Source organism: Falco punctatus, assembly GCF_963210335.1.
Source record: "Falco punctatus genome assembly, chromosome: 8".
NCBI classification, from domain to species: Eukaryota; Metazoa; Chordata; class Aves; order Falconiformes; family Falconidae; genus Falco; species Falco punctatus.
This window is the reverse complement of record NC_137588.1, coordinates 64,441,421-64,457,497: the sequence shown is the minus strand read 5'-3', so window position 1 is coordinate 64,457,497 and position 16,077 is coordinate 64,441,421. Positions and strand designations below refer to the sequence as shown.

The 16,077-nt window shown below is 40.2% G+C and overlaps 1 protein-coding gene across 1 annotated transcript in view; it reads right to left on the bottom strand.

The window, feature by feature from the left end:
* The window catches only part of LARS1 (leucyl-tRNA synthetase 1), a 33,366-nt gene extending 17,401 nt beyond the window's left edge, over positions 1 to 15,965 (bottom strand). The window contains exons 1-18 of the mRNA XM_080400627.1: positions 15,343 to 15,965; positions 13,859 to 13,977; positions 10,506 to 10,593; positions 9,764 to 9,844; positions 9,193 to 9,330; positions 7,918 to 8,079; positions 7,103 to 7,215; positions 6,638 to 6,701; positions 6,039 to 6,106; positions 5,471 to 5,696; positions 4,365 to 4,452; positions 4,186 to 4,262; positions 3,459 to 3,512; positions 2,330 to 2,470; positions 1,590 to 1,667; positions 567 to 652; positions 412 to 477; positions 232 to 314 (exon numbers count right to left, since the gene is read on the bottom strand). Of these exons, the coding sequence (XP_080256753.1) occupies positions 232 to 314; positions 412 to 477; positions 567 to 652; positions 1,590 to 1,667; positions 2,330 to 2,470; positions 3,459 to 3,512; positions 4,186 to 4,262; positions 4,365 to 4,452; positions 5,471 to 5,696; positions 6,039 to 6,106; positions 6,638 to 6,701; positions 7,103 to 7,215; positions 7,918 to 8,079; positions 9,193 to 9,330; positions 9,764 to 9,844; positions 10,506 to 10,593; positions 13,859 to 13,977; positions 15,343 to 15,348 (1,738 nt within the window). The 5' untranslated portion in view covers positions 15,349 to 15,965. The remainder of the gene's footprint in view (positions 1 to 231; positions 315 to 411; positions 478 to 566; positions 653 to 1,589; positions 1,668 to 2,329; positions 2,471 to 3,458; positions 3,513 to 4,185; positions 4,263 to 4,364; positions 4,453 to 5,470; positions 5,697 to 6,038; positions 6,107 to 6,637; positions 6,702 to 7,102; positions 7,216 to 7,917; positions 8,080 to 9,192; positions 9,331 to 9,763; positions 9,845 to 10,505; positions 10,594 to 13,858; positions 13,978 to 15,342) is intronic.
* Between the last annotated feature and the right edge of the window lie 112 nt (positions 15,966 to 16,077).

Genomic DNA, 16,077 nt, shown 5'->3' with positions numbered 1-16,077 from the left:
GATGCCACACAACACCACTGTAGTAATGCAAAAGTAAAATTACCCCTGGCCACGTGCATTTTCAAGAAAGGGTGTCTTCTCTGGCATGCTGCGTCAAGGTGCAAGTTGGATAAATCTGTTCTACACTTAACTATACCATTTTGGATTCTAGATAGCGCTTAAGTCTTCCAAGTGAAGGGATGAGTACCATTCTCATGAAGCACTGAGTTAGAAAAGGAGTGTTTTGCCTACCTAAACCATATGTCCTGGAGCAGGCATGTTCCTGTAGCCAACCTAAAGTAGCTTCAAAATTTCTCCTCGTCTCTTCACAAAACCTGTAAGAAATAAACTATTACACCTCTCAGCCCTCTTAGACTGCCACCACCACCAGTAAACAATTACTCTGCTTTATTATCTACTTTTACAACTCACGTCTCCAGATGTTTCAAGCACTCAGATGCCTGTTTCTTCCAGGTCACTTCACCATAATCTAAATACCTACAAGGAAAAGTTTACTGTAACAAAGCAATCCACAAGTAGGATATAACTTGGCAGTAACTTTATAACTACAGCTTTACTTCACTTACCACTGATCACAAAGGGCCACAACACATTCATCAGCAGACCTCGATATAACTTGTTTCTCAGGTTCCATATAAATCATGGCTTCACCCTAAGAGTTTAAAGGGCAATAAAAACTAAGATTTAAGTACTTAACAGTCTTGAAAATCCTCACATCTTACTAAAAATTATCCTCTCCATTCTAATCTGTTTTACAGCATTTCTTACATGGCTTTCATCACCGCACAGGCTCTCTGTCTCAGCACTGACTTCAGTAAAATGAGGGCAACACTTGGCTATGTACTTCTCCGAGGTATTGGTTCACATAATTTTGTAAAGAATGTCTCCATGCATGACAAAAAGGAGGACAGAAGCACAAAATATTACTGACTATGCCCCTACTGATTAAAACAGCTTCTAGAAAGCCCTGGGGGACAGAGGGATGGGGAGAATGTAAAGAAAAATAGAATGGTCAGCTTTAACTCTACCTTCACAAACCATGTATTCTTACGCAGGATGAAGTGTATTATAATCTGAACAGAACAATGCTGCAACAGCAAAGGAATATTGACTAAATAACTGAAGCCTCTCCCACTTCCAGTCCTCATGAGGAAAATCTTAATAAAGAGATGACATTATCATGGTTCATGTACTATTCTTCTTTCTCTGCACGATGAACCCCAGAAATGGGGTGTTTGCACACCATGAATAACCTTCATTGGCAGGCTGGAAAAAGACTGTCAATTCAGATCCTACACTTCCAGTATTCTCCCAACTATATCAAAGATTAAATCAAACCATCAAAATATTTCCTAGACAAGGTGATGGGATGAAGCAGGGAGTAAGAGATCTCTAATTAAGCTATTCATCCCACTTAGTCCAAGAGCACAAGGTCTTTCTGCTAGCAGTTATTTTGGACTCTGTCACGATCCAAAGCACCACTGAGAGGACTGCAGAACAAAAACAGAGAGGTTTCTTTAGCAACTCAGCTACTATGAAAAGGACAAAATTGATAGTATGCATGCAGCTGCTTCTAAATTATCACATACACTATCCACCATCATCTTCTGAATAAGCTTCTTGACATCTTGAACTTTTTGTCCTTTGAATCCATCCACCAACATTACCTGTAAAAGACGGGTCACAGAAGTTGCTTTTTAAAAAAAACTAACAATTAATAGGTGCAATAGCTCTTTAGATCAACATAAAGGAGCAGTCACTGCAATCTTTGAAATGCAAAAAACAGCAACAAAGCTTGGCTTTTTTCCATTAAATACAGTCATCTTTACCCAAAATGAGTTTGCATACATGTCAGCATGCACATAGACAATCAAACACAGATAGTCAGAAATAAAAATTGTTGCCAGCTTACAAGAAAACAGCTGAGGAATACATCATAGTAATCCACTACACAAGTAAACACAGGAGGGAAAACAAACAAACAACCCACACCAACACATTGCTCTTCTCATATCAGCTTCCAAAACAATACTTGTAGCAAAATTGATCAACTCCCCAGAAAGTGATCACTTGCTAAGAAATCAGATTACAAATCTCAGTTTGCATTCATACATCCCTCCATTCTCTTTCTTCAATTCTACAAAACTCCTCCAACTGCAGAAACTGATTGTAGAAGTCTAAATGAAATGTGGTCTGGGGAAAAAAGAAAAAAAACCCTCCCTTCTTTCTTACAGTCTTTTTTTAAATTACAATTATTATCTTTAGCCACTTTTTCTCCTAATCAAACTCAGCAAGAAAACACTTATCAAAATCTTTTATTATTACTCACTCCTTCATAAAATCCTTTCATGTACACTCTCTCCTTGGCCTCAGCAAGCTTCTCTCTGTCATTCTGGCTCTGGATTTTGAGCTCATCACAGATGAATGGAGCACAAAGGTTGCCATAGCCAGGGATTTCAATGATGGGCACCTGAGAATTAACAAAACAGCATCAGATATTCAGTTCAAGTTATCACAATGTCTTTAGACATTTATAGTCTACACAAAGTTTTGTTCCCCGGATTTCACAAGCTTCACAAAGTGATGCATTGAATGCAACTGAGAGAAGTACACTTTGCTTGGTTCAGTCCCTAGGCTGATGTGGGAGTTTGAACCAGGGATTACGAAGGTGGGAAAAACCACAGTCATTACTCATTACTTGAAAGAATTTGTGCTACATGGTATCTTGGCCAAAATCACTATTAACCCAAGAACCCCAATAGCAGCAAAAGCAGGTGCTAGGGCATGTCAAAGTCCTACTGTATTGTGCTACTCTGTAAATCTGCAGCATCTAATACTAATCAAGTTACATAGGACTCAAAAAGTATTAGTGCAATTCTACTCATCAAATCAAAAATCCCTGTCAGTCCCCAGTATACTACTGATGTGCCCTGCTGGAAGCAATAACCCAGCTTTATCTCCTGACATGATACTGGTACCAAGCTGTACCAGTACTGAAGCCAGCATGAGGAAGCAATGGTAATGCAGAATATCAGGATGGTCTTACCTGTAACTTATATTTTCCAATGAGAACAGATTCAGCCATGAATCAGCATTAATAGTAAGGGATTTGAGCTCTTTGCACAGAAGAGATACAATAATAATCTGGCTATTAAGGCTGTAAGTTTTATTTGGTTATCAGTATAATCACACAGCCCATTCTCCAAACGAGTAACTCCCACAAAACAGTATTTCCCACAAGTATAGGGCAGAATAACAAATCTTGGTTGCAACCCCTAACAGACCAAATCGTAAAACTATAGCAAAACATGAAAGCTTTACTCTAAACTTTTCAGCTCTTTCTGCTCAGGAAGTTTTAAGTAGAAATTCTGGAAAAGGCAGGCACAGTTCTTGGTACATTTCTCATCATGAATGCAAAGTCACATGTATTGTGGTTGGCCGTGCTTGGGTGTACTTACCGGTTCAAACGGCAGGACCATTTCATCTTTGATGCCATACTTCACCCTCAAAGCCTTTGGAAGTTAGAAGAAAAAATAAAATGCAATATGGATAGAAAAAACCTAGAATTAAAGGTTTTCATCCATTCATAGGGTCTTCCTTGTACATAACATTTTATAAAGCAAAGCCACTTTTTTCCTGCCTTCCCACCATTTCTCACATGAGTTTCATCCTCATCTCATTTTCAGGTGACTCTCTGTCACAATTGTCTAAATTAAGAGCAGAAGAAACAATATTGCTGTACCCTGAAAATGAGTGGGACAAAAATTCAATAGCCAGGGATAGCTGTTTAGATGCTGATGTACTCTTGAAGCTGTAATAGCAACAGCTACTTTAAGTCTCAATTTATTTTTTATCAAATTAAGAAACTGAAATTCATACAGAGGTCTTAATCCCATGTCTGGAAGTCATTTGCACAACAGGAATTTATTTCTGTTTCACTGGTACTCTTCTCTAACATGCAGCAGAAGTTACACGATTCCAAAACTCTCCTTGGAGTCTGAGAAAAAACATCTGTCCCAGCCCACCTGGTTTTAACTTCATTTATTTTTAACTACTTTGATTTCAAGTTAGAGACGGCAAAACTCCAATTAAAGGGAGTTTCATTTTACCCAGCAGATATCCACTTTTGACCCTCCACACTATGAAAGGAAACAGAAACAGAAGCAGTTCAGTTAACAGGCTGACCTGTTTTTTTTTCAAATCTCTCAGGGCTGCAATGTCATCCGGAGAATCAGAGGGAACACTTGTTACCACTCCAGTTCCTTAACAAAGAAAAAGATACAACAGACAAAAGATTAGTCAACACGTACTGAATGCACAGTGCACATCAAACAGTCTTTGGCAAGACACTGCTGTAAAGTTACCTTTATCTTCCTTAATTGTGAGCATGGGAAGAGCATATGTAACTTTGTAGGCGGTGAGAGGTGCTGAAAGTGCAGCGCCAAGAATCTCCTATGTAGAACAAAGGAGTATCATTACATTAAATACCACTTTTTCAGCCTAGCCAAGTAAGCTCTCCTGGCTGATACTCTTTAAATTTGCTGGCATTACTTATATATTACAAACAAATAAATACATATATTTAGTTAGACAAAGAGAAAGTACATATGAAAAGTATGCATATACCATTTGAGATGGTATATGGACTATTTACTGGTAGAAAAGTCAAATACCAGATAATATAGACAAATAATATTGTCAAAACCTAGGTTAGACAAAGGCAGAAAAAGCCTATTTTCAAGACTATTTATGCACTGACAGGACATAGTCTAGATGTTGCAGTTGTCTTCCACCTCCCTAATCTGCTTGAATTCAGATCAAGTCTACCAAGAAAGAAAAAAAACCCAAACCCGTGTATTTTCTACTTCATCCTTCAAAGCAGGATCAAGAAACATAGTGACAAGTTTTAGTGAACCGAGATTGAGCGATGCAAACAGCATGAAAGAACTTTGCATTAGGATGAACAAATGGCACTAACTACCCTTATTCAAAGCACAGAAGTTAAGGAGTTCAGGATACTAAATCTCAAACTCACTAATACTCAGCTACTAAGATAAGAAAGCTTCATTCACAAAGATGTACCAGAAATGTCAGCATCAACAAAAACCCTTTTCCACATAACCCTTTCTAGCTCCTATTTTTTTCTGTCCCTTTCCATTCCTCAGAGAAGTCATCACTCTTCCCAGCATACAGAAAAATGTTACCTAAAACCATTCATTCATCAAGTAATGCTAAGGCAACAGTAATGCCATTCTCCACAGGTAAGTGCATCAGGCTAATCTCTCAGAAGTATCTGTAGCTCAGCTGCCAAGGAAGCTGTCTTCTACTTGCTTTTTTAGTCACTAAACACTCCCAAAATTTTTGTAATAGTTCCTATATTTTCTTTGTAATTAGAATTCTACCATCACCTATGTAAGTGTAAGCTTCGCAGGAACAGGAAAGCCTGACCAGCAAGCTGCAAGATGCTTACTTCTCCCATCAGCTCCTTGACAACAGGTACGACTCCATTATCTCTTGTAAAGCCCTGGTAGGACATGTTCCTGGCAGCTCTTTGGGTACAGATAAAAATATCCCCATTCACAGTTTCAAAGCCGATGTACTTCATATCTGGGCGAACCCAGCAGTTAGTCTGCCCAAACATGGTCTCCGGTCTGAGTGTAGCAGCCACCAAGAAGGTATTTTTTCCTCTTAGGCCACTGAGCGGGGGGAAAGAATTTTATAAGTCACCAAAATAAAAACATTCAGGGTAATACAGAACATGCTTTTAAGATAACATGAACTTTTCAGTAACATTTCCCAACGGATGAAAGTGGGTCATTAAGTTCTTTATTTGATTTTTAAAAAAAAAAAAAAACTCCAATTTGAGTTCCACACAGACTAGGGAATATAGCAGCTCAAAACAGAGATGAAGTCTTTGAAGTGACAGAAATAACAGGGTAGAATTAAGTTCTGCATTAGGCAAAACAAGACTGCTTAATTTAATGGGCACTTCTGGCCATAAGATAGAATTTGCAATGGTGAGTAGGTTCAAGACCTACCTTAATTTTGTGGGATAAGGATCTAACACCTTCATTTTTATTAGCGTATATTCTTGAGGCCCGACACCCTACAATTCACATAAAAAATGCAGCAATCAATATATAACATTGACTCAAGCCTTACAGAAAATAAATCCTATTCTGTAGCAACCTAGTCCAAATGCTGTTTAAGGTACTGTTGCTTTCTTCAAAGTAAATCATATTTCCATTGAAACAAACGGCTGTTTACTAAAATGCAGACTGGAGAGAGAGGTTATTTTATTCCTACATCCAAAAATTTACTTGTTACAGGCGCTATCTCAGCAACACATAAATTAGTAACAGTTTATTTGTTTTATTTCAACAGATAGATAATGATGTGATGTGCCAGCAGCATCAGTACAAATTGCCAAATAATCACAGCAGGCAGCTATCCCAAAAAATACTATCCATAGCTCAAGACAAATATTTTCAATAAAGAAGTTAATTCAATTTTCACACAACTGAGAACTGGTAACTCTATACATACAAAATAAAGTTTGCTCCAAGATACAATTTATTTTTCCATTCAGTACTTAAGATCATAAGCAACACATAAAAATGTCAACTGAAAATACTACCTCTCCTGTTTGCCTGTCATGGTCCATGCAAGGCTGTCCATCTTTTGGAGAATAAATTGTGTATCTGAAAAAAGGCATATACTCATACAGTAGCAAATATAATAATGAGTACACCAAGCTGGGGGTGGGGGTGATGGTGTCACAGGGAAGATCTTTATGAAAAAGACACCTCAATGGTATTTTCATATTTTCCACCAATGTCAACATTCAGGTTTTGTAAGAGCTTTAGTATTGGCCTTATTTTGCTTTGAGTGGGTATCCATGGAAAAACTGAAACAAACTCGATCTCACAGTCTGCGCTAGCGCATGCTGCTTTACTGTGTCCAGTTGAGCATTTGAAATTAAAGGATTCCACTTTAATGTGAGTTATAAGCATATTCTAGAGACATGTCATAGGGTTCCATCTTCGGTAAAGCTAAGCTTATCCATATTCACAATAAACTCAGAGTTGAGCAGCAGGCTTACCGTTTGCCAAACTTGATCTTATTTCTTTCCCTCAATGTAAGAAATTGCCATCGTACAAAGGAATCATAATAAGGATTAACATCTGTAGTAATGAAAGAACGCCTCCAATCCACCTAGAAATGTATACGTGTCTCCAGTAAGTAAATAAAGAAAGAAATTCAAGGAACCTTACAACAGCAAAACTGTTTTAAAAATAAAAAGAAATTTCTCTCCAAAAAGATAATGCAAGTGCATTATCACACAAAGGGTGCATGCATAAGAACGTAACTATGCAATGTACATGGTCTTTCAGAGCCAAGATGCCAAAGATTCAAAGCCCCATCTACTGACTGTGAATTTGAGAGGTTTTATAAGTTTTAACCAGACGCTCAAGTTACATTTCAGCACTACCTTGTTTCATAATCTCTACCTGTATTTAAAAAAAAAAAAAAAAAAAAAAAAAATCTGTTGTCAGAAGGACAAGTATCTTTATTTAGTATCACATCATTACTCTTCCTAATATACTATCAATACTGACTACAGAACAGTTACTTAATCTGGAAACAAGAAGTGAAAGTCATAATTCGTTTATTAGATTCTTTTTTCCAGTTGTGATCACTGCATAGGGTATAAGCACTATGTAAGAAAGCACTTAATCATCACTCAAGTCTATTAAAAGTTTAAAATAATAATTCCATAAATACCAGAAGTATTTCCGGAATATTGTTGGTATTATGCTGAAAATAGTCCCAAAGGAGAAGCCACATATTCATAAATATAGTAACAATACATATATGGCTGCTTCTGTCATTGAGTTTTAGATTTCAAACAGTTACCTTCAATCCCATGCTTTTCAGATCCTGCACAGCAAGGGGAGGGAAATAATCCAGCCAATGCTCAGCTTCAGAAAAACTGACTACTTCTTCATCAGAAAGACCCAAAGACTTCATGATTCCCCACTGGTATTTGGAAGAGCCCGTCTTGGCAGCAGCCTTACTCTGAAAGGACAACTGTGATTAGGAAAAATTGCACGTTCTTGTACCCATGACAGCTTTATATGCTCAAGAGCATTCTTCTCCATTAATCTTATGGTTTCTATTTCAAGGTACACAGATTCCATATATTCAAGATATATTCCAGATGTTACCGATTAGTTTCTGATCTGCACTGTTTCCTAGCTTGTATTCAACTACACACACATTACCCCCTCGTCTTTTCAAGGGTTACATGCTTACATCTACCTGATACATCCGCAGAAAGGGCATCATGACAAATGGGCAAGAAAGTACCAGTTTGCCAACAGCCTAGTCAAACAAATAGGTTTTTTTACCACGAAAAGACAAAGCAGCCCTGCACTATATCCTTGCATCAAAAACTTTTTCTGCTGTTACTTTGCTGGTATTACTTTCTCCAACTTTTGTCCTTCAAATACGTCTCTACCCAACAGCAACTTATTACCTGCAAGAGCAGGCAAGATCACATCTTTGTTGATGTAGAGCAGACAGAATCCCAAATCTAATGCTTCCAGTGTGACAATCTCTTTAGCATACATAAACAACACACCAAAGAACATCTCTAAGCTTTTCATAGACTTGATTCCTCTCTTTGCTTTATGATATCCCAAAATCATAAATCTCATTAAATACCTGATAAGCCAAAATAGATTGGATGATTTTACTTAGCTTATCTAACCAGAATAGGCTAGATACCAATTTACAAGAAAATAATCAAATAGTAGGTATATACATCCCCTACCTCTGACAAAGCAGGGTTATTTCCTACAACTTGTTTGTGAATGCTTTGTGCAGAAAAGAAAAGAAAAGAAAAAGATCAGAGTATCAGTCTGGATGATCTCATTTTTCTCAGGAACCTATTTAACAATGCACCATTTCACCATTAAGATTTCATGCATTAAAATGGTATCTCTGAAACCATGCAGTAGATGCATTTTTTTCCAAGTCTACCTCAAAAGTACCCAGCTACCTTGGAAAGAAACAATCAAAATATTTGTATTGCAGGTTTCTCTAAGTGTGAAGGAGGAAAAACCCTGAATGCATACTTCGAAGCTTTGAGAGCACAGCTACCAATCCAGAAAGTCTTTAAAATCTTACCTTTTTGCCTTTTGCTTTGTCTTTGATGATAATTTCTTCTTTTTTAGCAGAACTGTCTTCCTCTTCTTCCTCCTCATCAGGAAATTCAGGTGGGCAGCCATATAATTCCATTTCTCTCTTCAGCTTATCCGCACAAGCCTGAATAGAGTTATTCATAGTCTATCAGCACTTTTCCTCAATCATAGCTAATGAGTGCTTTTTACTGATAACACTTCGTATTTCACTACAATGCTTTGAACTTTTTCTGGACATGGCATTAACTTCTATGAGATCTTGCAATTTCAAGAATGCCTGCCATGGCAGGAAGAGGCTTATAGCAAGGATCTTCTTGCAAATCCAAAAATACAATAGGTAAACTTATTTTTAAAGCATTTTATTTTCTAGAAACTCATAACATACAGTTCAAGCACAACAGATCTTTACTACAAATTCAGGTTCCAAATCACACTGTCTTGATGAATTTTTTAATAAGTTAGTGTGATGTTCAGGATGGGCAGTAAGTAACACTCAAAGTACTCTTTAGTATAAGAAACATTAGAAAAACCTCTCAGTAAAACTCTGAACACCTTACCTTTATAGGCATCCCAGTGCAGTGTAGACCAAATGGAAACAAGCAGTTCTTTCCCTTTAGCCTCTGGTACCCAACTGCAAACTATGAAGTGGAAAAATGAAACAGATGAAACAAGAACAGCATAAGGCTAAACTAGCACCCTTCTCAAAAAGTAATTGAAATTCTTTAACATGAAACCACTGAGAGAGCGCTGACTGCGGTCAACAGCATCTAGGAAGCTAATTAATGGAAAGAAGGTGAAACTAGACTTGGTTATCAGGTCTGCCACTGCCTGCCTGCTTAAGTACAAGCTTCCCTAATTTTCAAGGGGCTGTTTTTGACTAGAGAAGAATGGGTGCAAAGGAGAGATCAATTTTGTGGAATCCTATCCACTAGCCTAAAACTTGTTAACACCCAGGTATCAGGGCACAGTAATCACAAACAGAAGAGAGAGTAAGTTTTCTTGTGAAGTTTGTGCCATTTAGCAGCACCTCCTGAAAATCTTGGCAAATCTGAACAAATTAATAGAGGAAACACCTGTAGTCTGTGTCTCCTAGAATTAAAAAAAAAAAGTGATCAGTGGCATTTCTCTTCAACCAGCAGTATTTCCACTGAAAATATGGGAAAAAAGGAAAGTCTGAATAAGTCATTACAGAATCTATAAAAAAATTAGCAAGGTATTCTGTTAGCTCAAAATTTAACTACAAAATTAGCATTTGTTCTAGAGTAGTATGTGAAGGTATTAGCAAAGGAAAATGCTTACCTCACATTTAGATAAAGAAAATGTGTGTCCCAGGTGAAGGCGGCCATTCATGTAGGGATATGGAAAGGTAACAAAGTACTTCCCTTTGCTGAGAAGAAATTCAAAGAATTAAAACACACAATTAGCTTTTAAAATAACCATCAGAAGATGTACAGGTAAAACAGTTCACTGATATGTTCAGCTATTATCAGCTCATAGTGGCATTAAAATATTTCCCCTGCCCGTAATGTCTTTGATTTTAAAGAACAGATACACTAACAGGTTTTAGCATCTTAAAAAAAAAAAAAATTAAAAAAACACAAAAGAAAAAGCCCCCATAGGACCAACATCACAAAGAGACTTTGAAATAGGTAGAACATCTCCCCAAAGGTAACAAATTTTAATCCTGGTTCTGTAAATTAATTACTGCAAAGACTTGAAGTCATCTATTTACTCTCCCACTGGCTCAGTTCAGATTTTTTAGGGGCTCACTGTAAATAATTACTCACTTTACAGGATACATTGTTACAGGATGTTTTGAATACATATTGTGTTGCTGTAACCTGGCCTCTCAAAGCAAGTTAAAATAATTTCCAGATCTTCAGGACACTATAAATTTCTACCTCAACCTTTGCATTCTACTTGGTGCCTTGTCTTTTCTCTTCAGACGCTACTGTTGATGTATAAGCATGCATAAATGAAGGCCAAGTCATTTGCTCACTTGCAAAATATTACAATGTAAGCAGCTTCCACCTGTTACACCACTTTAGTTATTTGTTTTGTAGGAAAGTCAATCTAAACCAAGATAATAACTAACCTCATATTGCCAAGGTCACTGCTTTTTCAGTCAGAGACCTACCCAAACAAATAATGCTGTTCCACCAGGAAGCCCCTCTCTACACTGTAAAGAGTATCGATCCTATCGACCCAAGAGGAATCGGGCTCCCAAGCATGCTAAGCGTTCCCGCTTAAGTTTTTCAGGGTTACTCTGGGGCAGAAATAAACCCAAGAGTTAAACAGGCTTTCTTAAACCCACAGCACACTCCCTTCGCCCATGAAACACTTCCTCCTGCCAGCAGCTTTGCTCCATCCCTTCCTCAGGCTGCCACCTGGCCCTGAGCAAGCAGCAGCCATCCCCACATCAGTTCAGTCCAGCAGCACTGCACGTACCACCAGCCAACCCGTCCCCACAAACGAAGGGATGCAACAGAACATTAAAGCTTGCCATCTGCTCAGGCAGCACAGCAGACTATCTGCCACATGGAAAGTGAAGAGTTCAAACTCATGCTACACGTGCCTACTAGTCCAGAAGAATCTATTTCAGAAAGCTGAGAACAATTATGAAGCCAGCCAGGTGGAAGAAAATTTAAACAAAACAATAAACGCCTCCTATAATCAACAGGCAGCAGCTCAGGAATATTGCACCACACAACCAGAAAGCCATTACCAAAGCAAAATATCATGTTGACCAAAACCAACATAGACTAAAAGCAGAATTCTCTATAAACAACAACAACAAAAAATCCTTAACTAGGAAAAACAAGGTAAAATTCACAGCAGTTCAAATTAATTAGAAGTGACAAATACTAAAAAAGAAAGGAAAAAAACCCAGATAAACTTCAGGACTGTTTCTGTGATCCACACACAGTGATGATGTCAACAGGAGTGGTTTTTTTCTTTTATTTTAACAAAATAAAAGACCAAAGGTAATCCTACCAATGGCATTATTATGAGGAAACAGCAGAAAATGAAGAGATGGTTCAGACACAGTCCCTCTAGAAACACAGTAAATTACATCAGCAGAGGAAGCTTCAAGCAAAGAAGCAGAATAGTGCTTCTTTGGTCAATAATAAATGCAGTGACTAGAACTGAAGTTAAGAGAACTTCTTATGTAGATAATAATAGATAATAATAAATAAATAAAATAAAAATCAGATCATTGTTGTTAGCCATTAAAACAACCAAAGAATATCTGTGGTAGAATTCCATTCTTATTTAAATAAAGGTTATTTTTTTCCTAGGGAATCTCCTCTGGTTCAAACCAGAATTATGTCAAAGAATTTATCAAGTTAGCGTTTTGGAAAAGGCCAACCGCGTTATAAGTCATCTCTCCTGGTCCATTTTCTTTGAATAGCTGAATTTTAACAATGATACAGATATTCCTGCTATCACCTCCTAGGACTGAGTTTTGCGTGAACAGCAACAGATCTCTTACAGCAGTTCCATCTACATCATAGTAGAGCTCTATCTCAACATAAGAAAAGACATTTTCTTATATAAAGCCTTTTCCTGCTACAGGATAAAATCCCACTGTGACTATATAAGGCCTGGCCATGGAAACTTTCTGCCAGCATCATCTCTCCCTTCCAGGGTAGCTTTTAGTAGTATTGGCTATTTAACAAACATTGATAGAAGTTTAAGACAAAGCCCTGAAATAAATGTATGGCATTTACCTAGAAGTGTAAGAACATTATTTCAGCAAATCAACTTTTTCTCTATTTAGAAGGTGGTCACATGTTAGCATAATGAACACTGAAATTTCATACTAAATTGCTCTATGTTGTCAAGTAGGGGGTCAGTTTCAAGTCAGAAGTATTAATTGCAGCCTTAAATTTCAACCTGTAAGACAGTGAATACTTAAATCAAAGCCTGCATTTCTTTTAAGTAAAAAAAAAAAAAAAGTGTGAGCAACACACCCCCACACAACAGTTTTTATTACACCTCCTAATTTACCATTCAAATCTTCTGACCCATTTGGGTCCTTCACTCTTTACTCAGTTCTGGGACTATTTTGCTGGAGCTGCACATACAACAGAAGTGCAAACCGAAACTCTTACGACAAACAAGGTATCACAACAAATGTCTGCAATATAGTTTATGCACGAAAAGAAATCACAACACTTCACCTGAGGAGCAGTAACGATCACACACTTGACCCTCATCCACTCCTACACAAAGTAAAACAAGTTGGCCTATACCAAAACCCAAGATACTTGTTTAACTATTTCATCAGCAAAGCAGAACAAGCCCTCCCACAAGTAAGGGCACAGGCATCACATTGAGAAGCCTCCTCCATATCAAACAGTAGAAGTCACCCAAGAGAATCCATTTTTAAAATCTCAGAGGATACTGCAAATACCAAGGAATGCATCCTGCTGGAACTTGGCCAAACATATATACGCCATTGCTTCATGTTGTCAGCTATAGAAATGCCAACTTAATGCATAAGTAAGTACCTCCAGATAATCCAAGAATACTACTCATTCAAAAGAGGCCACTTTTTTCCCTCCTGGGTTTTGAAGAAAAAAGTTCCCTTGAAAAGATACTTCAAGCAGTTAAAGATAAAGCCTGTAAAAAAAAAAAAGTAATAATACCTCTTTTGGTTCTGTCTACCTGAAGCATCAATCTCAAAGACTCTCTCATCATCCCACTTTTGCTGGATCTGTCTTTCAATTTTCTTCAGGAAATCAACTTTTGCCGTCCCTTTACGTTCCTGTTAATAGTAAGAAGAAAAGTTTGACTGAATGGGTCAACAAATACAGAACTGCAATACATTACAGACCACTGCTGAAATGTTTTTGCTATGGGCAAGCATTTCTCTAGACTCTGTAACACTGCAGCATAACATCACAACAGAGCATCATTAAGGCAATCAATGACTGGTCTGTGCAGACCTGTATCCTTGAAATTCAGCTTTCTGAAACAAGATCTAAGATCTGTAAGGAAAGGGTTAAAAACCTCTTTCCAACACAAAGTGCTCTACAGTAGTCAACATAACACACGCTACCAAACCCAATCATCTTAGCAGTAGCTAACAAACCTGGAGGTGCCTGAATTGAGTCAATAGGAGTGGACATTAATCATTAGTGAAAAAAAAAAAAAAAAACAAACCACACAGAATTCCGCTTTTGTTCCAGACTTCATAAACCCCAGGTAGTGTTCCTTCATCTTGCTATACATTTAAGTGGGAATAGCACTCCCTATGCCAGAAGACTGTCACACAACTGTACTCTAACTGTAGTTCACAAAGAGAGTTCTTTAGGTAAGTATGAAGTGTGAAATATTCCTTCTCCTTATTCTTTTATCAGCTAATATACTGCAGGCATTAAAGGATACATGCACTACAGATCCCACAGTGATAAAGCTCAACATGCACAATGTTTTAGGGCGTGGGTTTACTTCCCCAAGATCAAGGCACTACTAAGGTATTTGGGGCAGAAGTTGTGCCTACTTTTACTCATACAGGCAAACAGAAATCTGATTAATAATAAAGGTATTACAGCAAACCTCAAAATGCCTTTAAAAGAAAAACAAAGATACTACAAGAACTTAATGAAAGGCTCTAACTCAGGCCAAGAAGTGTAATCACTAGACTCTTCCTCCCCCATGGTACTGAATCATTCACCTTAGCGCGGCTGTATCATTTTACTCATTATAATGTCACCTATAAAAGCATGAAACCAGCTGCAGAAAGCTCGGGCTTTCAGAGCGCAAGTTTCACACAAACTGTGCCCGCCGACCCCGGCGGCAGGAGGGCTCAGGGACACCCGAGGGGACCGCCAGGCTCCCGCTGCGACCCTCCCAGGGCACCGGGCCCGGGACTCTGCTCCCACAGCCCCGCACACCGCCGAACGGCGCGCTGAAACGGGCCAGGCCGCCCGCCGCTGGATGGGGGGAGCCCAGGCACCGGCACCGGCTAGTAGCCAGCCGCAGGCCAAGAGACGGCGGCCCCCGGACGGCCAGCCCCGGCCCCGCCGCTGAACAGCGGCCCCAAAGCGGGGACCCCGTAGGCAGGGCCGCGCAGCCGGAGCCCTCGCTCGGCCTCGCTGCGCAGGGCCCAGCTGCCGCAGCCACTCACCGCCATGTCGCCGGGCCGCCGCGCCCGACGGGAAGCAGGCCACGCAGCTGCCGGGCCGTACCAAGGCGGCGGGGCGGGGCTGAGCCGGGCCGTACCAAGGCGGCGGGGCGGCGGGTGGGGCAGGCGCGGGCCCTTCGTGGTGCGAAGGCCTCTGTCAACAGCCACCAGTAGCAGGAGTGCGGCCCGGCGGGGGAGCAGCGCGCCCGTCCGCCTCCCGCGGCCCCGCTCCCCGGGCACGGCGGGCGCAGGGCCCTACCCATGCGCCGCCACAGGCCCGCTCTCAGCGCTGGGCCAGCGCGGCCGCCTGGCAGTGGCGGTGCCGAGCAGCGGCAGGGTCTCCGGCCTGCTCGCTGGAAGCGCGCCGTGCCTCGCCGGTCAGACAGCCGGGCCTGCCCGTGCTGTGCGCGCCACCGGCAGAGCCCGCCGAGCCGCTGGGCCCCCCAGCACCGACCCACGTCCGAGGCACCTGGGCGCGTCACTGCGGCTGGGCTCGACAACACAAAGGCCAGGGCCGTCCCCCAGCCCCTGCGAAAACCTCGAAAAAGGGAAAAATAAAATAAATTCCCCTGCCCTAGCCGAGCTGCGCTGCCCCGCGGAGCTCCCGTTGGGGGCGCCACCGTGGCGGGCCACCCGGGCGGCAAGGCGTGCTGCCCCTTTAAGAGCCCCCCCCCAAAGATGTCGCACCGGGGTTCATGTGCTTGCTCGACCTAGCCTGCTAGTTCTCCGCTGACCTTC